Below are 23,973 nucleotides of genomic sequence, written 5' to 3' on the forward strand. Positions count from 1 at the left end.
ATATGAATTGAACTGTATTGAACAGTTGATTTGTAATATTGACTTTAATAAGCATTCTCCTCTTCTGGACGTCCAAAATTTTTTAAGAAGCTGCATTTCAAATTTATTAACATTCCTAAGGTGTAATAATAATGTTTTCTTGAAAAAAATCGATTTTCTAATTTTCTGTTTTCTCGACGTTTCAAGTGACTCTGAATCGAATCACACCAAATTTGAATGAATGTATGTAAGCCGATTTTTGACCTTTTGATTTCACTTTCTACAGTTGAAGATCCATATTCCTCGATGAGGACTATTGTTGGTCAGCTTTATGATAAGGACTTCCATTTATAATTCCATTTCTAAAAGCAAAACATCGTTTACCTTTTAACTCAAAATTTGGAACCAATTTGAAAAATTCAAAAACTAATTCGATATATATCGGTAGAGAACCGCGTCGATTAGTTTTTGATGAAATTTTGTATGACGATAGATATCGTAGTATGAAATAGTATTAATTACAAAAAATCATCAAACACGTACCGCGAAAGCAATTCTAATCTGATAGCTACCAGTAGCTACTGATTACAGTTTAGGTCCACTTGGATAAAGAATTTGATTAAACTAATTAATTTACTTTGTACAATTACAAATTTTATAAGTGTGTTTGAAAGATGTCAATTGAAAATCGCATTTATTATTTTTAGTGAAAGCGATAAATTTATTTTCGAAATTGAACTTTTGAAATTTTGCCTAAATATCTGAATCTCAATACGTATTAATTGAGTTGATATGTATATGTATCGAGAAGTTCATACAACTTGCCACAAGGCAGAAATGCCACTCATAACTAGTTTCAGTTTTAATTTAGTATGTAAAATTTAATATTTTGTTAAAGCAATTTGATCAAAAAAATTATATTTTAGGTTTAATTATTTTCGTGTTGATTTTGATAACTTGAGTGATAATTCCTCGTTTATTTTGTGGAACCAAATTATTAGATTTCAACTAAATATATATTAACCTTTTTCTAATTGGCTGTCTATAGTCAATTTCAAAACAGTCGTAACAAATTAATGTACAATGATGTACAATATATCTCTTTTTATTATAGCTTATGGTCAAACTCATTTTTCAAATCAGTATATATATATCACAAAGTGATATCATTCTTTGTAGTATCTAATGTATCATTAGATGTATAATGTATCATTAAAAATTATGAGAAATCTTCACATATATAAGGTAATAAACATGACATTAGACATTAAGAAGTTGCTTCTGTATGATTGCAAGATGTGGAACCATTCACACGGGACTTTCTCAGATTCCTTAGCAAAATTATGGTTTAATAACATTCAGAATATAAAATTTAAAACAAAATAATAAAAATACTTTTATGATTACATATCGCCATAATATAAATTATTTAATTGATCTGTAGTGGCATTATTACTTGTTATCAATCATCATTTAAAAACAACCATGAACACTTTGACTATACGAGATTTTATTTTTGTAAATAATATTTTAGGATTCCTGGTTCATAAGAATAAATGTATTATAAATTTTTACCTCATACATATGAGTATGAGTACACATTTTCTATAAATTCGCTGTGTCATGTAGGTACTAAAAAATCTCGTATTGAGTTTTTATATAATCTTTGTACAACGTGTATATTATTGAATTTAATTGCAAAAAATGATATGTGCATAAATTTATAGAAATTTGCATAGGTCATGGGATACAGCATGTCGTCTTCTTTATATGTCACATATGTGCATGTATGTACAGTTAAACAGGTATTTGCATTTGATAACTATTGTAAATGTTATGACTATTGATGAAAACACAGGAACATTAAAAATAATAGTTTAGCTGAAATTATCTTTAGTTATTTAATTAATGTTTAAAGATTGCAATAACGATGCAACAACTTTCACAATACGAAATGTGTACTTATTTTTTAACTTAACCACTGATATCTTTATTAATGTAAAAGCTAACTAGATGAATGTGGCTGAAAACTATTTGTATAACAACTTATTAATAATAAGATAATTGAATTAATAAATAAGAATTCATCTACCAAATTGCTTTTGAATTTACAAAACTACCCTAAAATTATTTTAGCTTTTTCCTATTTCCAATTGATAAATTTCCAATAAATTTAAAATAACAACATAACTTCCCGCATGGTAGGTTACAGAAGTCGTAAAAAAACAAAAATATTTTCATATATTTCTAAGTATCAATACCTGAAGATTTTGCCATACCTTTGAAAATATGAATGTATGTGTCATGTATATGCGTAGAGTAAATACTTCTCGTCCACGATTTCGAGAGCACGGACCAACCGATTTGAATGATTCAGAAAACATTTTGCCTTTGTTAACGGTGTGAAAAAATGATTAGTTTTTGTGGAAAGTAGGTTGGTTTAGAAAACTTAGGGGTAACAGTTCCAAAAACAGGCACTTGAAATTAGATAAAGCTTACATACATATATTAAAAAAGCAATTTAATAGTAATTATATATTATTAATTTCTTGTAAAGTTATAGTAATAGTCCAAAAATCGAAAATATTTTTTTTACATCAATTTACGTTTCAAAGGTTTCTGAACATTTAGCATACCTTAGAAATAATGTATGCGCTTGTGTGTGTGTATGTATGTATGGACACGTTTTCGCAAGCACGTTCGACCATTTTGAATGATTCAAAAAATATTTCATAGTATTGACGTAATAAATAATTGAATAAGTTTTTGCAATGGTGAGTCCAGGGATACAGAAAAAATGTCATTTGGTCCAAAATTAGATATTTTCGCAAGATGGATCAACCGACATGAATGGGTTTCAAAAACTTTACAAAAAATTCAAAATTTTCAAACATTTTCAAATTTTTCAAAAAAAAATCATAATTGAAAAGGGTAATTTTTTCAATAATTTCTATGTTCAAATTTTTCAAATGTTTCCAAACCTTCTAAAAATTATAAAAAAACTCAAAATTCTTGAAGCAAGTCTAAAATTTTTTGCGAAATTAAAGGTTTAGTAGATGATTAAGGTACGGAAAGTTTTATGTATTTGCCATAAGGCACGATGCCATGCACCACTAGTTTCCTTAGATATCTGGAAAAATTGTTTGATATGAAAATCTTTTCTCGATCTACAAACAAAATTTGAAAGTTCAAATTGAAACGTATCGAACTCTTTGGCAAGCTCTCCTCTTACCTATCGAAGGTGAGATTGAAATGTCAATGAGTGTCGCCTAACACGAATAGTTGCCCATTGAGGTTGTCATCATGATTTTCCGCCGCGTAACGCGATAATGTTTCTATTGTTAAAACAAATTGATAACTCCGGCAACACATTCACTATTTATATTTTATTATTTACTTATCGTGCGATGACGACGACGATGACGTGACGAGATTGAACTTTCGTACAATGCACGAGGGAGATTTTTATAAAAACCACTAGTAAACTTCTAAGAAGCACCATAAGTCATCATAACTAACTAATATTAGGTTGAGAAAAAGAAATCTATTATTTTTATATGAACTTCAGAACATTGTCTGATTTGGTCAAATATGCACCATTTTATTCGTAAATTTGTTTCCATTTTGAAGGTAATGTCAATATGTCTCGCTCATAAACATCCTCGTTCCTATTGGCAAAAAATTGAGACAGTCGAGATTTTTAAAAGCCTCTTTTAAAGTGACCTTTCCACCAGAAAATCTGTTCACCATGGAAAGGAACAGATAGTATACGGTTGGTGACAAGCCCGAACTATAAGATGGATGCATAAAAATCTCTCAATCAAACTTCCTGAGCTTGTTTAGAGAGTCCCTATCGATGTGTGTGTCCTGGCGTTGTCCGGACAGAACACAATTCTTCTCTTATTTGCCAAATCTGGCCACTTCTGCGCGATTGATTCTTTCAGACGGTTCAATGATTGACCGTAAAGTTCCGATTTAAGAGTATTTCCATAGGAGATCAGCTCACAGTAGATAATTCACTACCTATCCCATCAAATCCCGATTATGGCTTTGCCACCATTTCTAGAATATCTAATTAATTTTTTTACTTCACCTAATATTTTGTTAAAGATTATCATTTATAATATTCTCATTCAATTAACAGATGTCATCAGATGTTTAATTATATGCAGCAATACCCGGAAAATGCTATTTTACTTGAAAATATTTTTGATCTATATTTTCACACATAACGTACTGTTCGATCCAAAGTATGAACTAATATTCCACAACGGTGGAATACGAACCTAATCAGACAATTACTAAAGTCTCCTTGAGGATCATTCAAAACCCAAACCTACTTCCCAAAAGTCTGAAGATTTTGTATATATAAAGTCATTTTTTTAATCCTACAGTTTTACTTGTCATTTCAAACAGGTGTAAAAATTCCTATATAGTAAAAAAAATCCAAGTGAAAATGGATACCACTACTGGTAAATATCAGGTCAAAATATAATAATTTTTTGCACAATGTTCAATGCTTTTATTTCAACTAATACAAGTTATAACTAACCTCATGAACAATAATAAAAAATTTACCTACTATAGAATAAAAGCACGTGCAATAACAATTTATTGCTTATCCTCAATCAAAAATATAATTCATTAAGTTCTACAGTATAATCTGATTATACTGTGCAAAGTTCATGAATTAATATGCTTTAGAAAATTTAAGCTTTTTAAAAAAAACAGTTTCAAATGGTATCAATTCAATATTTGCAATGTTTACCTGTGATTATTAATTAGTAATAAAATTCCATAGTTAATTTTATAAAAAAATAGCAAACCCGACGAACTCCGTTTCGCCACCAGATGGTTTCGTGAGAAAGATGAAGAAATTTTTTGTTTGTTTTATATTTGAAAAGGAAAAATTTGATTTTATTATACAACAGTAATGAATTTATTTCGATTACAAAAATGAAGTGTTTTCTAAGTAAATGAAAGTGAATCCGCAAGTTATCCGTTTCATTGAAGTGCTCTTTGGTAAACCACATTTTTTGTTTTTTGGTTTGACGTTAACACAAACAAAGCGGATGGTTTTCCAACTTCAATCTATTTGAAATTTATCCCGCAAACACTAAGCGATTGGCCTTGCGACTTGTTATTGCGAACGCAAGGCGAACTGGAAATTTCAATCGTTTGAAGTCAAACGGAAGACCAGTCGGAATCATTGGTATGTCACCAAATCGCCAGCAATTTTTGATTGAATGGTAAAATTCAGTGCGTGTACATCATTATTCTTTGCAGCAAGAATTGCTCGTTGACTTGACCAAGCATAATTCTGATAATTCTCACTAATGTCATTACTCAAATTTTTAATTATGGTGCGTGAAATTCCAGCAGCTTGCATAAAGGTACGATGCCATGCACAACTAGATTTCTTAGCTATAAACCTTGCGGAGACCGAGACCTTTTTAACGAATGCAAAATTGTCGAAATCGGTTCGTGCGTTCTGGAGTTATTTCGTCAGGAAGGAAAACCCGACTTATTTTTATATATATATAGAAGATAATACATGTATTGAGATAATTGCATATGTGCAAGCAGATCATTTATAGATTTACTATTGGGCTAAATATTTAACTAAATAACCTGCATTTGCTTCAATAACAATCAAAAAGGCAATTTTATTAGGTATTGTTTGATCAGATTCAGAATTAATTAAAATAAAGTCAAGCAAAGAATATAATAGCTGGTATGAGGAGAGCAATACAAATCAATTTTTTTTTCCTCCCTCGCTTACTATTCCGATAACCATTTTATCCTAAAAAATAGAGATTAATACAATTTCTTATAAAAACTTTAGTTAGCATGAGATCATCATGTTTTAGTATGACAAAAAAATTCCTTCTACGACAAATAGAGAAACAGACTCCGACTCTACTTTTTCATTTATTTCACCATTTTTCTGTTTTCTATGTTAGCATACAAAGGCATTTATAATGTCTTAAACATGAACTTGTATCGCGTTTCAGTCATTCAATGGATTTCAGAATTGCTCTAGAAATCGATCAATTTAAGAAATCATTGATGCTTGCATGCCAGTCTAGGTAAACACACCTCATAATTGGATTGTGGATTCTGCATGCATAGTTTGATCGTTTGGACACGGTTCGGAATTGCCAAGAAAGGTGAACAAACATATAAATGATATAATAGAGTAGAAATTCGAACTAGTGGTGTATGACTTTGCACCTAAGGCATAATGCTAGAAGATCGCACTTAGTGAAAAGAAACTTAGATGCATAAATTTTATTAAGTTGGAAATATTTGTGAATAAAATTGTTGGATATAAGAAGACGGATTTTTAGGATATCAAATCTAAAAAATTATTTCGATAGTGCAGAACCCTAGATTGAATCAAAAAAATACTCATATCGTTACTCATAAATATCAAAGGTCTTCCAAAGAAAACAAAGTTTGCTCTTCTAGGATTTTGGTTAATACTTCGCGGTGATAGTCAAAACAAAACCCTAAAATATACAGACGTCTTATAATCGTGCAGAATTTAAAATTATTAAGGCGCAATTTTTTTCACTTATCATTCAATAGACAATTAGAATACATTATTTCTATAAGCCTATTTGATGATGTTATATATGGCATTTAAGGTCTCCTCCATTTAAGAGATTCTCTGCTAGAATTAATCTATAGCTGTCTGTATATAATTTAATATTGCACGCCCTTTGGCCATTTATTTTTGAGTCTGCTTGTTTGAACCATTTTGTTGATAATTTGTATTTCAGCGTTCATCATCAATTTCAACTCCGGGTCTTTATAATTTCATTTACAGTTTTAATTTCCAGATCCCTGTGGATGGTCTCATTAGTTACATACCAAGGCGTATCTACCATTGCCATTAATATTTTGTTCTGGATACGCTGTATATTTTATATGTTTGATGTACTAAGGTGCAAATTGATTTATAAACTTTGAACAAGCTGACAAAAATTTATAGTTAGTTATTCAAATCACTAAAAGTTATTCAAAAACTCTGATGATTTTGTACACAAAATAGCTTCGCAGAAAACCAATGAACTAAAATAGCATTCCAAAAACCAAAGGACCCTGTGCATTAAAAATATAACGATTTTTTTTTTGAATACTCTAACCATTATTGCAATCACAATTGTAGATTTTGTGAAATTTAAATAATTTGTAGGATAAGTTAATAAGTAATTCAAATATATTTGATTTATAGTGCTAAATTCAGTATAATTCTATCTTTTTCAAATACTTATAGAGCATGTTAAGTACGTAAGAGGGCATCTATTAATCACGTGAGGTTTTTAGGGGGGTGGGGGGGTTTGACAAAAAAGAATACACGTGGAGGAGGAAGAAGTATAGTAAGATATCACGTGAATTTATTTTTCAACTGATTTTTTAATAAAATTCAAACATTTTCAAAAAAGAATACAGTAACTAAACTACACGTGATCACGATCACGTAACTAAAAATACACGTAATGTTTCGTGGGGGGTAATTTTGAATATCACCATGTATCACCAAAGGGGAGTGAGGGAAAAAATTCTTAAAAACTCGCTCACGTGATTAATGAACGCCCCCTAAACAAGCTTTTATAATTATTTTTGAGCTAGTTTAACTAATACAATATCAAATAATTTCAAGGTCATATATTTACATTTTATATGTGCATGAATGATACATTTATTTTATAAGATTTGAAGGATTTGAATAAGAGTATTTTAAAAATGGAATCTAGGTAAGTACGATATGTATAAATAATCACCCGAATCAATAAAAATTGAGAATTAACAACTGTTGACTTTAAACTATACTAAATTTAATTTGTTAGTTTTATTAAGCGGAGACGTCAACGGTAGTCATAGTCAGTATAAAACACAAGGAAATATACGCGGTGTATTTCATGAAGGCGCAGTCTATTATTTTTCAACTTCGTTGTTTTTTTATAATTAAACCAGTTTTCGAGGGTCTATAATATTTCAGGATATTTAATTTATTGACTATAAACAATAATTCGATAAATTATAGATTCTTCATCAAAAATTATTCAGCAAAATTCTGAATGATACCTTTCAAACACTTTTTAAATTGGTTTATAATTTCTTGCAAAAACGTGGACAAATAAATTTTTACTTTTCTGGTAATTAATAAAAAAACAGATTAGCCCATCGTCTCGCAAAATTAATCAACGCGAGTCCTTGCCGAATTTCATCAAATAGCTTTTATATTTTTTTGAAACCAAAAAAAAAATTAAGTTATGGCTTGTATCAAATTTAATAAATAGTACACACTTTCCATAAATTAGAAAACTTTATGGGTAGTTCTCAAACAACATTATAGCTATGTAAATTCTCAGAATAATTACTAAATGTACTTTTAATTATAAGACAGCATGCAATTTAAAACAGAAACTAGTGGTGTGTATGGCATCGTACCTTAAGGCAAATTGCTGGAATTTCCCGTACCGTAACGAAATGATCGAGGAATATTAAATGTTTTAAAATAGATTATTATAAATATTGTAACTATGTCTATTTATATTTATAAGAATTATATAAACTAAATTGGAAAGTTGAAATTATTTGTTTAAAGTATATTAGAGCAGAATTAAAATAAAAATCTGAATTATTTTCGATATACAAAAAAAAATTTTTTGGAAAAAAAAAAAATTTGAAGCAAAAAAATTTTTTTTTACAAAATCAATTATTTTGTTAAAACAAGCAGAAAGTTTTTGGAATCATTCAAATCGGACGCTTGGTTCTCTCAAAAACTACCATTTTTTGCACATTTAGCTCTGTATCTCAGAAACCGCTGGACCTGCCTTTGCCAAAAACTAATCACCCCTTCTCCGCCTTATTACAAATTGAATGTTTTTGGGATCATTCAAATCGGATGGTCCGATCTCTCAAAAACTCGATTTCTATTTTCTGCACTCTTTGCTCCGTATCTTATAATCGGCTTGACCTGCCTTTGCCAAAAACTAATCAGCACATCTTCCTATCAACAGGAATCGAATGTTTTTTGAACCATTCCAATCGGTTGATCCGTGCACCCGAAAACGTGGACGAAAAATTGTATCCATACATACACACACAAACATCCTTTTTTTCTGAGGTATGCCAAAATGTTCAAAAACCTTCAAAACGTCGAGAAATGTAAAAATTTTCAATTTCGATTTTTGGCCCATTACAATAACTTACCCTACCGGAAGTTAATAAAGATATGACTTACATTTATACACATACACATACATTTTTCAATGTTAAAGCCAAACTATTTAGAATGACTTAAAACGTTGATTAACTTGAAATTAGCAAATTGGATTTCCTGGATAAAAGTTTCTGTTTTCGATTTATCCTAATGGTTGTTCACTCTCGATGATCATAACATTTTGAAGGTAGAATTAGTCTAACAAGGTAAAAATCAGAAGACTTAAGCAACTGAAGATATCTTCTATTAACTTATTGCAATGATTAAAGAAATAACTATATAATATTCATTACACTCATCTCAAAATTTTATTATCCGGCTCTTTCACTATTATAGTCCATGTCGTTAAAACATTCATCGTTTTCGATTTTCGAGAAAGTTTGCACAAATTAATCTGTCACGAACCTGGTTTGATATCCCAATGAAACTTAATTACGTGTGCAACATTTTCAGTTTTTGTCGAATCCCATCTTGAATGAATAGGTATAACTAAATGTCTAATGTACTTTTTGTTCCCCGAGAAAAAAATCAAATGGCAATAACTGTTAGGCGAGAACTTTCATCTTTGAAATTCGACGGAAGAAATAAAATTGATGGCATCTACTCGTATAAGCCATTGGTAATTAATAATTTAATTAAGTCGTTACAATTGGTTATTATAAATCTTAATATAAAATATTAAACCACTTAGGTGGCGTAATAAGGTTATGTCACGTAATAAGATCGAAATTAGTGGTGGGTCGGTCAAATTAATGTGACAATTGATGTGGCACACTAAAATTTAGAAATCATTTATTCTAATTTGTATTGTGTAAAAATACAAAGTGAAAATTCAACATTTAAAAAAATTAATTTGAGTATTTTGAAATTTTTTAAATACTAGTGATGCATAGCATGGTGTCAAATTGCTAGAACTTCTAGCACCAAAAAATTAAATTCTTTTGAAAACCTTGAATATTTTGATTTTTGAAAACGCAATCATTGTTGACCGCCAAAAAGGATTCCTTTTAACTTTTTCATTGGATTTTCGAAACCGTCAGAACTGTAGTCCAGAAAAAAATCAGTTCCTCATTTCATCAATACAAGTAAAACGTTTTTGCGAATCATTCAAATCGGACGCTCCGATCTCTCAAAAACTGAATTACCATTTTTGGCTCCTTCTCCCCAGATCTTCGTCTGGACCTGCTTTGTCAAAATGCTCATCAATATAAGATCAACTTCCGTAATTTATAATTAAAAATCAATTCAAAAAGTATGATTGTATTTTGTATAAAGTTATTGAAGATCATTCAAATGAAAGTAAGAAATAGCTTTAAACATATGTTATTGAGGACAACACAAGTTATTTCTATATTTCAGGTGCTTGATCTGTATAAGCAATTATCTCAGCAAATCTATTAAACCAGGAATGTCATTCTATTTCAAAATAGTTAGGTAGTTAAGTATAATAATAATTAAAATTATGCTTTTAATTAAATAACGCATAAATAAATTCACTTTCAATTAACCTTCTAGATCTACAGTTATTTGATGCTTTCAATCATGTATTTGTTCTTACAAGATAATTAGTTTAATTTAATAAGAAAATTAATTTGTAAAGTAATTTGTTTTAACAATTTACTATATGTATATTTCTATTTTTTATGCATATCAAAAAACAACAAGAAACTAGTTGTAAAAAAAATTGTTTCTTAGGGCAAGTTGCATAAACTTCCCGATGCGTGCAAAGAATCGACTTTATTAACAAGAATTAGAATTAGGTATTTAGCTAAAATACTTAACTGTTTATTTCAAAAACAAAGATAACGCTTTCAATAAAAATTATTTTCAATTGATTTCTTTGAAGCAAATTTATATAATATCTGTATTTATATCATTTAAAATTATTTGTTCAACACATTTCATTTCATTTATTTCGAGTTCTAAAAATGTATGATTCTGATTAGAATCGCTCAAGCTCGCAACAATGCTATAAACTTCGATGAATTCGTATAAACCAGTGATTCCCAAAGTGGTCCATATGGACCCCCAGGGGTCCATGGCAACTTTCAAGGGGTCCACGGCGGCAAAAACAAAATTTGGGGGTCCACGGTAGTGGATTACAATACACCATGTTAAAATCTATTTATTTACTATTTATTATCTATTAACGATAATATAATATATAGATTTACAACAATTTTTATATTACAACAAATCGTTTAATATAGTTGGCAATATTTAGAAATGATTCAAAAAGTAAAGAAAAATATTACATATTTATATAAGGTGTGTAAGTTGTAGCATGTAGACATCCGAGTTATGGTTACACTATACGCTGGCTGTTGAAAAGCTTAATTTTGGTAAGATTTTTGCCCTTAGAATTTATAAATACCAAATGTAGAGGTTAAATGGCAATTTAACGAAGTGTGATATAGATACCACTTATTTGGATTCAATAAACAAAATTTTCTTTAAATTTTAGTCCCCTCAGCAACGAATTTGGACTCAAGTGATTTGAACTAAACTTTTAGACATTTAAATTACACAGGTAATTTTGTGGTTTGGTGGACAGTAAATTATAGATATAGTTTATTTCTGGGTTGGTTATTGAAGAAAGTTGCTTATATAAAATGATTACTGACAAATGTTATAGGTTTGGTAGTGCTTCATGATGTTTCTGATTATTATAGCACTTCTACCGTTAGTTGTTCCACGTGGATTAATGTTGTAACTGGTTGCATGGCACCGTGCCTTAAGGCAAATTGCTGAAACTTCCCGTACAGTAAATTAATTTTTTTCAAAAACCTTTAAATTTTTTTTTTAAACATTAAAAAAAAGATTTGAGAATTTTAAAATTTCTGAAAAAATTTGACTTTTCTGAAAAAATAGATTATTTTTATATTACGAAATTTTTTTATATGTACTTTCAAATTTTCTGAAAATTTTAAACTTTTTTTGAAAGCAATTGTGCGTATCGTAAGCATCGCATCGCAGTCTAACGAATTAAAATCTCAATAAAATATCTGAAAATTTGATATTCATTTGTCTAATGATCATTTTTGGCCGCCAAATGGCACTTTTTTTAACTTCCCGTAGGGTAAGTTATTGTAATGGGCCGAAAATCGGAATTGAAAATTTTTACATTTTTCGACGTTTTGAAGGTTTCTGAACGTTTTGGCATACCTCAGAAAAAATGGATGTGTGTGTGTGTGTGTATGTATGTATGGATACAAATTTCCAGTCACGTTTTAGGGCGCACGGATCAACCGATTTGAATAGTTCAAAAAACATTCGATCCCTGTTGATAGGGAAAAGAGCTGATTAGTTTTTGGCAAAGGCAGGTCCAGCCGTTTCGGAGATACGGAACAAAGAGTGCAGAAAATAGAAATCGAATTTTTGAGAGAACGGAGTATCCGATTTGAATGATCTAAAAAACATTCAATTAGTAATTATTGGGAGAAGTGTTTATTAGTTTTTGGAAAAGGCAGGCCCAGCCATTTCGAAGATAGGGAGCTAAATATGTAAAAAATGGCAGTTTTTGAGAGAACTAAGCGTCCGATTTAAATGATTCAAAGAACTTTCTGCTTGTCTTAACAAAATAATTGATTTTGGAAAAAAAAAATTGTACCATTTTTTTTTTTTTTTTTAAGTTTTTTGTATATCGAAAATATTTCAGATTTTATTTTTAATTATGACTATAGTTCTAATATACTTTACAAATAATTTCAACTCTGCAATTCAGTTTATATAATTCTTATAAAAATCAGACAATGTTACAATATTTATAATAATCTATTTGATAACATTCAATATTCCTCGAACATTTCGTTACGGTACGGGAAGTCCAGCAATTTGCCTTAAGGTACGATGCCATAATTGCCTCAAGACAGAATTCCACTTACAGCTAGTTATTTTTTTCACTCATCTCTGAAACCGCTAGACGTGCCTTCGCAAAAATTATTATACTATATATAAAAATGTTCATTTTCGATTTTTTCGCGATTACTATAACTTACCCTACGGGGAGTTAAAAATCAAATTTGCTTAAAAAAGTCTAAGTTAGCAAAGCGTATTTTCGAAAATAACATATGATCAATTTGATGATGTATTAAAAATAATTATAATGCGGCTATTTATTACATAAGTTTTGAAACTAAACTCATTAATAAATTTATCTTAGCAAAGTCCATTTTAAATTCATTTTGTTGCTCGATATATTAAGTTGAGCATAGGACGATCTGTTAATAGTATCACAGATAACAAATATATGTTACGTGGTAAAAAGATACAATTTAAAAATACAATAAAAAACATTTTGTTCATAAATATTTTTTTCAAATTACGATTGCGGACTTTTAGTAAGAAATTAATTACTCGATTATATGTTACAATCATCTTTTACCATGTCATGGTATTATATTATATCTTATATTTTTTAATCTATATGTTTTTTCGCATTTGAGACTTTTATAAAAGTTTGTTCAATTTTCTTCATAATTAGCTTGAAAAAATTACTATTGGCTTGTTTGTTTTTTTTTTTAATTTTGTGAAATTAAATTCGCTTTTCGAATTTTGTATTTAGCAATTTTCTCATTCATAACGTTTTACTAGAGATAAAAAACACATTGATTCACATAATTATAATTATAATTTGATAAGTAGTTGTAATTTAATTTTAATTAGGAAAAAAGAAATTTTAATTAAGAAAATTTTAATTAAGATCTACTCGTATACTTTTAAAAAATCCGGGACAAATATTGATTTTGAAAAAAACCCGGATCAAAAAATGGAGACACGGAACTGTCCCGGATAAACCATAATATAGGGGGTCCATGACAAAACAGAAAATATCGCAAGGGGTCCACGGCACGAACAAGTTTGGGAACCTATGGTATAAACCAACCGCTCATCATAGGTCTATAATATTTTAGTATGTAATTTTCGACTATGAAAATCTATTGTTATACGATGTTTCATCAAAACCGTAAAAAAATCAACATTTAATTACGAAGAAACAACATGGCCGATCTTTCCCAACTAATCAGCATTTTGCTACTAATTAAAGAAACGGCTTGGCCGATCGTTGCACAAAACTCATAAACGCTAATCCTTACAAAATTACATAGGATAGCTTTAAAGTGTTTCAAATCGGTACAGTCGTTTTTGAGAAAACGTCGATAAAAGATCACAAATTGGCTCAAATACACAGACACACATACACACACATACATGTCATTAGTCAATTTAGTATCATTCGACTCAATATAACTTAAAACGTCGAAAGCATTTCCTTCTGGAATTTTCCTTCATTTCCACTCGCAAATTCCGGAATTTATATGTATTTCTATGCATCCGAGTGGAGAGGGTTAATCAAGTTATTAACTAGTGGAGCGCATGGCATAGTGCCTTAAGGCAAATTGCTGGAACTTCCCGTACCAAAAATTAAATTTTTAAAATAAGATTAAATATGTCTTAAACTTTGAAAAAATTAGATTTTTGAGATATTTTAATTTTTTGAAAAAAAAAATTACTTTTTTAGAAAAAAAACTTTTGGAAAACAATGTTTTTTAGCTGCATAGAGACGCAATATCGAAGCGCGTAAGCGCCGCGTCGCCGTCTAACGGACAAGCGATGTTACTAAACCCAAAATATGTAAACAAAATTGATACACATTATTAAAATCTCCAATAAAATATCTAATAATGTCTAATGATAATTTTTGACCTTAAAATGGCATTTTTTTTACTAGATCTCCAAAACCGCTAGACCTGCCTTCACAAAAGTTTAATCAGTTCTTCATCTTATCAATACAAGTAAAATGTTTTTTGAATGATTAAAATCGGACGCTCCGTTCTCTTAAAAACTGAGTTATCATTTTTGGCACTTTTTGCCAAATTTGTATCCGCACACACAAACACACACACGCACACATACATTCATGTTTTCTAAGATATGCCACAATGTTCAGAAACCTCTTAAACGTAAAGATATATAAAAAAAATCGATTTTTTTGCGATTGCTATAATTTGGGAAGTTAAAAATATGTATGTAAAACGATAATATTATGTTAAACTAAAGATATGTATATATAGATGCCTTTGCTAAAAATAGGTATTTGATAAAAATGTGTGAATACAAACTCGAAATATTTTTTAGGGATAACTATGCTTTTACTTCCAACTCTATCTATAGCATAAATAAATAAAAAATCTAGTTGGAACTAATCTAAACAGTCAACAAAAATTAATAAGTACACACATAAAATACATACATAGCGGAATATGAATCACTACAAATTATTCATGTTCTCCATCTAAACTTAACTTTATTTTAAATTAAATTAATAACCAGAAGGAATTTGTTGAACATATAAGTAAGCTAGCTTTCATGAAATTCATCTACTGGTACTCTTTTACGCAATAAAGAAATCTTTAATTAGATATTTCATTTCATAAGTTTAAATCTTCATATTTTACATGTTTACGTCTTAAGGTAATATTATTTACCGCATTTGCTTCTAGACAGGATTTTGAAATTAGGTAATCGTACATAAAATTCCAATATCTAATCATTTTAACTACATTCTGCATGATGATAAATGATAAATGATGGCATTAATCATTTTGATTAATTTTACATAGAAGTTTTAGTTTAAATATAGGTTTCGAAATAGCAAGAAGTTTCAGTTTATAGTAGTTTACATAATTATAATTATTTTGAATAAAATTTAATCTAGTGGTGCATGGCATCGTGCTTCAGTAATTAGTAATTCCGTTTTTGAAAGAACGAAGCGTCCGATTTGAATAATTCAGAAAACATTTTATTTATATTGACTAAACAAAGAACTGTTCAAATTTTTGGAAAGGCAAGTGCAGCGGTTGTGGGCTCTCCATAAAAATAAGTTAAAAAAATGTCATTTGACGATCAAAATTTTTTACATTTTAATACTGGATACACATTTTGTGTGAATTTTTTTGGGTTCCGTACCGAGACTTTTAATTTTAAAATTCACGTATATGGTTCAAACAAATGTCCTCGACATTTTCGACAGTATGGAATAAACGATTTGAATAATTTAAAAAAAACATTCGTTTCGTATTGATAATGAGACGTGCTGATTAGTTGTTGGCCAAGACAGGTCTAGCCGTTTCAAAGATACGGGGCAAAAATTGCCAAAAACGGTAACTCAGTTTTTAAGAGAACGGAGCGTCCGATTTGAATAATTCAAAAAAGATTTTACTTGTATTGACAAGATAAAGAACTGACTAAGATTTTGGGAAGGCAGGTCCAGCGGTTGTGGACTCTCAATAAAAATAAGTTAAAAAATTGTCATTTTGCGGTCAAAAATGTTTATTGGACATATGTACATCAAATTATCAGATATTTTATATAGATTTTATAAATGTGTACACATTTTGTATATTTTTTTTGGGTTCCGTACCAAGATTTTTAATTGCGGTACGGAAAGTTTCAGCAATTTGCCTTAAGGCACGACGCCATGCGCCCCGCAACTTTTAAAATATTTTAAAATTTTGAAAAAAAAATGATTTTTTTTAAAAACCCCATTCAAGTTGATCTATACTTTCGAAAATGTCGAGAACATACGTTTGAATTGTATAAGTAAACTTCAAAATATAATATTAATAAATATGGTACTAAATATTAAATTCTCTAAAAACTTGATGTGCATATGTCTAATGATTATTTTTCAATACCAAAAGATATTTTTTAACTTTTTTCTGGATCTCCGAAACCGCTAGACCTGCTTCTTAAAAGTGCTTTACTCCATAAATGCAAGTGAAATAATAGTCGTCGACAAAATTTGGTATCCGCACATACAGCCTTACATACAAAAACACGTAAAAAATTATATTTTTTACCTTAATTATACTTATTAATAAGTACAATTTTAATATAACATGTATATTAAATGTATTCAGCATTCGCCAATGTTTGGTGTCATTTATTTTAAAATTACGCGGCATACATCATCACGTCATCGTTCATTTATGTTATTATTTTTGTATTACTGTTTTAATTTCATTTTTATTTTAACTTTTTTTCATCTTATATTCAATGTATTGCATTTTTTGTTTTTTTTTTGTATTTTTTTTGCTCATATCAATTTTGTAAATAAGACATTAAAGTCTTGATTAACAAAAATAAATTGTAACAAAAAAAAAAAAAAAAAAAAAAATATTTTAAAATAACTTTATCAGAAAAAGGAATATATTGATTTGAGATTTCTAAATATGTTATAGTTTTCTAATATATAAATATATTATAGTAATGCTAATTACCTTCATTGCCCCGTATCTATTATACGCAAGAATAACTTACATTGACTGTTTATTCATAATTTTCATCTAATTATTTATTTACTTTCATCGCTACATGTGATTTATAAAAATAATTTGTTTCATGAAATTCTTTAACATGAGAAAGTAACCATATCGTGCCGAATTGCAATGAAATACATTTGAATGTAAAATACTTTCATACGGAATGGATTATTTTTATATAAATAAATATAAATATAAATAATAATATGTCAAAATTAATTTGAATTAACAATAGAACAAATATTAAAAATAAAAAGCAAATTTTTAAGTAAAAATGTAATAAAAATAAACAGTATATTCTGAAAGTGTATAATTAAAAGTTTGGAGTGTATTCTCACAAAATATAACGTCTTAATTATTTTTTTTGACAAATTTCATGATTTTATCAATAATTGTGACCAGTCAAGCCAATAAACTAGTGGTACATGGCATCGTGCCTTAATGAAAATTGCTGGAACTTCCCATATCGTAATGAAATAATCGAGAAATTTTGAATGTTTTCAAACATATGTGTTATTATAAATTCTGTAACTTTCATTATTCGTATAAATTGTACTAACACGTTCGTATATGTTTACATAAGAAGTAATTAAACAAATAGAATTAAAGAACCTTATCTCATATAAAAATTGAATTTTTTTTAAAATCTTGTAATTAAGAAAAAAAAATATCCTTCATGTCTGAAACGGCTGGGCCTACCTTTTCCAAAGACTAATCAGTACGTCTGCCCATCAAAAGCAATCGAATGTTTTGAAACTCGTCGACGACAAATTGTATCCGCACATACACACGCACGCACACACACATACATTCATTTTTTGTAAGGTATGCCAAAATATGCAGCAGGCCTTATAACGCAAAAATACAAAAAACAGTCTCAATTAATATTGCTTACCCTACAAGAAGTTATAATGAAGTTTATACAGTTAATATACAGAAAGTTTTGATGAAACTTGCTTCTGAATTCGAGAAACGGCTAGACCTACCTTTTCCAAAGACTAATCAGCACGTCTCTCCATCAATATCAAATCGATTTTTTTGTTGAATTATTCAAATCGGTTGATTTATACTTTGAAACTCGTCGACGACAAATTGTATCCGCACATACATACGCACGCACACACACATACATTCATTTTTTAAGGTATGCCAAAATATGCAGTAGACCTTAAAACGCAAAAATATGAAAAAAATTATTTTCAATTAACATTGCTTACCCTGCAGGAAGTTACAATAAAGTTTATACAGTTAAGGTACAGGAAGTTTAGATGAAACTTGCTTCTGAATTCGATTGTTATTCCGGAGAGATATTTTAACAAATATGTTATAAAAAACAGAAATTTTAATTACAACATTAAAACAATATTTTCACTATAACAATTACTATAAATTTTATTCATTACGTTTGAATCGACTATAACTTTCCAACCACTGACGATGCTTGGGTTATTATTCGCATTATAGTTTCAGTGTCTAAACATAATATGATGCTATTACTGGTAATGGCATCACTTACTTTCTGACCAACATGCTTATTTTGCATATTCTGCCTATTGTTTTAGAAAATATATTGTTTTCAAACATTTTAAGTATTGTTATTTTCTAGATGCTGTACATTGTAATCTACTCGCACAATGCTGTTTTTTCGGCACGACTACTGGCCTTATAGAAACAAAAACGGTTATTCTTATTTCATCTGCACAATATTGAATAAAAGTGCAACGTGATTTTTGTTTTCAACTTCCGAAAGGAGAAGATTAGCTTTTAGCCAGAAATAGATCATAATATAGAATAAAGTCACAACTTTATGTTTTCTCGACATTTCAAGCCATTCTGATTGAGACCAACTTTGAAAAAAAAACTGCGTGTACGTGAACCGATTATTAGACTTTCGTCGTTTTCTCAAAAACTGCTAAACCAATATCAAAAGTTCAAAAACCATTCGATGTAACTAGATAAGATCTAGCGTTTATCAGTTTTTCGCGACGATCGGCAAAGTCGTTTCTTTGTAATTATCAAACTATCAAATATATTTATATATATTTTTAACTTCCCGTAGGGTAAGTTATTGTAATCGTCCAAAAATCGAAATCGAAAATTTTTGCATTTCTCGAGGTTTTGAAGGTTTCTGAACATTTTGGCGTACTTCAGAAGAAACGGATGTGTGTGTGTGTTTGTGTATGTATGGATACAATTTTTCGTCCTCGTTTTCGGGATGAACCGATCAACCGATTTTTGCATGCACGGATCAACCGATTTGAATGGTTCAAAAAACATTCGATTCCTATAGATAGGAAGATGTGCTGATTAGTTTTTGGCGAAGGCAGGTCCAGCAGTTACGGAATTAAAGAGCAAAGAGTGCAAAAAATAGAAATCGAGTTTTTGAAAGAACGGAGCATCCGATTTGAATGATCTAAAAAACATTCAATTAGCAATGATTGGGAGAAGTGCTAATTAGTTTTTGGCAAAGGCAGGCCCATCCGTGCTTATTAGTTTTTGAGAGATCTAAGCGTCCGATTTAAATGATTCGAAAAACGTTCTCCTTGTTTTAACAAAATAATTTATTTTGGAAAAAAATATTTTGTTTCAAATTTTTTTTTTCAAAAATTTTTTTTTCGAAAGAAAAAATTTTTTTGTATATCGAAAATAATTCAGATTTTTATTTTAATTCTGTTCTAATATACTTTAAACAAATAATTTCAACTTTCCAAATCAGTTTATATAATTCTTAAAAATATTAGAGAATGTTACAATATTTATAATAATCTATTCTAAAACATTTAATATTCCTCGATCATTTCGTTACGATACGGGAAGTTCCAGCAATTTGTCTTAAGGTACGATGCCATACACCCCACTAGTTATATATTTATATCAACATTTATTAGCTAAAAGCTAAATTAAAATTTTAAATATATAATATGCTAAATTATGATTATTCAAACTTACCGTAGTCATATTGTTATCACTTTCAAAACTTTACTGCATGCACTGTTTATATCATCTCACTATCCAGTCAGATTTTTAATATACTTTTCACAAAATCACCAATTTGTTTTTAAAAAATGTCCAAACCACTTTTATAATGTCAGATAACACTGCTGTAAAAATAAATGTTGAATAAATCACTTGTTAACTGCCGGAGAAATTTTGATGTTTAAAATTTCATTCATGTCGCGTATTGTTTTGATTCTTCAACGTAATTTTATTATATGGGTGCGACACTTGCACATTAGTGAGATAGCTAGGGTACATTAAAAAGCCAAATAAAACCTAAAAATGATTATATAAAAGTAATTTCCATATTTCGAAAACTTCATTTTGGGTTGTATTAAAGCATTAAATAATTCTACCTATGAATTAGTAGTAAACACTATCAAAAAGCTATGTTTTTGCTATGCGATCAGGCCTATTACACATAATGCCTAACTTCACGTATGTGTTACCCATGAGACATCAAAAAGGTACTATCATGATAACATTGCTATCATAAATAATTATTTCTCAGTAAGCATTTTTATTCCGAATAATGCGACCAATGAAAAAAATATAAAGGGAAATAACTAAAAATTAAGGCTCGAAGAATTCATAGCTGGCTGATGGACTCTACAACTTTGAAAAGTTTTAAAAGTACAATGTAAGAATACAAGCTCATACAAAAATTATTATGTTGATGAATTATTTTTTTATGTTTTCAACAAAAATTATTCAAAAATTTATAACAATTCCAAAACTTCAAAAGCATTTATGTATTTAAAACGCGGCTTAATATTAAATCATATCTATTGCTGCTTATTATTAAATTTGTTTAATGTCAATCTATATATTATATTATTTTAAGTTATTTGAAAAATCTAATTCTCTAATTGCAAATATAAAGAATTACTCAAAAATATAAAATAAATTTATTTAAGACCATTTTATTCTCATAATTGCAAGACTAGAGATTGATTGACCTTACTACAGTCAATTTTCAATTGTCAATTTAGAAATCTGTCATTCAATAACTGTTAAGGCTAATGAAAAATATAGTATTTAACAATGGCTCAAACTTGTACGTTAAAATTAAATATTTGTTTATAAAATTGTAAAATAAAAAAATGATGTTCTCTCAAATGTATACCAGCTATTTCACTATTTTGCATAATTGAAGATATCCATTTAACCGTTTTGCTATTACTGTTATTTCCATAATATTACAATCACGTTTTGAATCACATTAATTGAATGCTTTTTCAAGTTCTAGGTAAATGTTATTCGAATAAATAATTTGGTAAGTGAAAATCCTAGCTTTTTAGTAAGTGATTAGAAATGATATAAAATTGATTTCATTGAATGAATAAAATAAATTTGATAAAAAATAATTTGCACTCCTGAAAGGTAAATTCTATTCATTCACTTTCTGTAACTTCATTTATTTACTATATAAAATTAAATCAGAGTAGAATAAAATTGCAAAAACAAAACTATTAATGATAAAAAACGTTCATTTCATTTCATGTTGAACATCCATAATGTTCATACTTTGCAGATTTAGAATTTATTACTTATTGTTAGAATTTAAAAAAATGTATATATCAGTAAGAATAGAAATTACAGAATTTGAATGAAGAATGAAGAATAAAATAGGAGGAAACATAAGAATGAAGAATAAAATAGGAGGAAGATAGGAGTTGAATAGAATCAGTAATTTGAAATAAAAGAGCAAAAATTGAAGAGAGAAAATGAAGAAATCAAAATTGAAAAAAAAAGATAAAAATTCAAGAAAAAAAATAATAGAACAATAAAAAATATAGAACAGGATATAAGATTGAATATGATATAAAAAATAATATAAAATGTAAATAAATAAAATTTAGTAGGTGGCTAAATGCTCTGAGTAAGCGAGGCCAAATAAAATTAAAAGAAAAAAGATCAATGAAATATGTAGAATTTTGTTTACAATGTTCATACTTTGCCAATTATTATTTTAATATGGATTAACCTAACGTTTGCTAAAATATTCGTGCTCACTTTATTTTAATAAATTTATACTGATAAAACATTTACGAAATAAATTTTACGAAAGGTAAAACAATATCTAATAAAAAAGTATCTAAAGAAAAAAATAATTTCAAGAAAGCATCTAAAAAGATAATTTCAAAAAAAAATGAAATTTAATAGCCAATTGAAGAAAGGCTTACGTAGAATCACAACGATCGGTCCAGATTTGTTTAGAAGTTACAAGTACAAAATGGACCTTTTTGCCAAAAATCCTGAATCGAATTTGATAATTCAGAAACTGTATGAAAGATATCACACAAAATCGTATGAATTAGTTTTTCGTGAAAAGCGAAAACTTAATTTTCGAAATAAATAATTGAAATATTTGGTCACAATTGTAGGGAGTACGCTACAGAAAATACTTGTTCAGATAAACCAAGTTATATAAGAAAGTATATACGAAATAATTAATATGAGAAATAATTAAAAAAGAATCAACACTTTTTTACAGCATTCCAATTAATCAACTCTAAGGTGTCACATAAATAGTACTTATACTATATAAATAAAGCAAATAGTAATAATATGAAAAAAACTAATTTATTCGAAGAATCAAGAACAAACGCTTAAAGAATGCATGAACAATAACGAAAAATGAATACATACATTACATATAATGGTTTTAAAAATAATGTTAAATTGGATCAATTATAATGTACATAAATATAAATTATTTAAACCCACGTTTATTAAATCCAACTATCACAATTTTAAACTGGTCCTCACGAATGCAATAACGTAACTCACGCAACTAAACCAAAGATAAACAAAAGCGAGTGCTTCGGCGCCGGCTTCTTGCTGAAGACTGACATCGGGCTCACCTTCGCTTTTTCAGTGAAAGGTATTTCGTATTTCGTATTTCAAACAAAAGCAAACTTGTATTTTCTCAAACAGGGTGGGGAAACATGACGATATTAACTGATACAAATAGTTATACAGCCGACCCTCCTATAACGCGGTTTGTGCGTACCGTGTAATGTGGAAAGCGCGTTATAAAAAGAAAACTCGGATTAACCCTCCGTCAGTCGGACATTTATTTACCTTGGAACGGTCGGAGTAGTCTGGCTGGACCACCATTCATTTTAAATGCATTTATATGGGATAAATGAGTTTTTGGTGTCTTATATATTAACGATTATTAGAAGTAAATATTTATACTTTTGATTTTTTCTTTTTCTTACCGTATTTTGCATGTTTTGAGCTTGCTTATAATGAAAATATTGTATATTATATTATATTATATTTAAAAAAATCGTTGCTTTTTTTGTTAATTTTTCTGTTTTATATCAATGAAAAACAAATGAAAACGAAATGAGGTTCGTCGCCTTTGAAATGAGCTGTAAAACTCAAAGTGAAAATATAATTTCACTACAGGTTTGCCAAAAAATTTTT

The 23,973-nt window shown here is 28.7% G+C and overlaps 1 protein-coding gene across 1 annotated transcript in view; it reads right to left on the reverse strand.

Annotated features, from left to right (window-relative positions):
• Window positions 1-23,400, reverse strand: part of LOC113385524 (serine-rich adhesin for platelets-like) — a 141,287-nt gene extending 117,887 nt beyond the window's left edge. Inside the window, 2 exon segments of the mRNA XM_026623377.1 lie at window positions 20,488-20,639; window positions 23,266-23,400. Of these exon segments, the coding sequence (XP_026479162.1) occupies window positions 20,488-20,496 (9 nt within the window). The 5' untranslated portion in view covers window positions 20,497-20,639; window positions 23,266-23,400.
• Window positions 23,401-23,973: the final 573 nt, after the last annotated feature.

Source organism: Ctenocephalides felis, unplaced genomic scaffold (genome assembly GCF_003426905.1).
Source record: "Ctenocephalides felis isolate EL2017-DRISC unplaced genomic scaffold, ASM342690v1 CF-g0.4_SCAFFOLD_03571, whole genome shotgun sequence".
Lineage (NCBI taxonomy): Eukaryota > Metazoa > Arthropoda > Insecta > Siphonaptera > Pulicidae > Ctenocephalides > Ctenocephalides felis.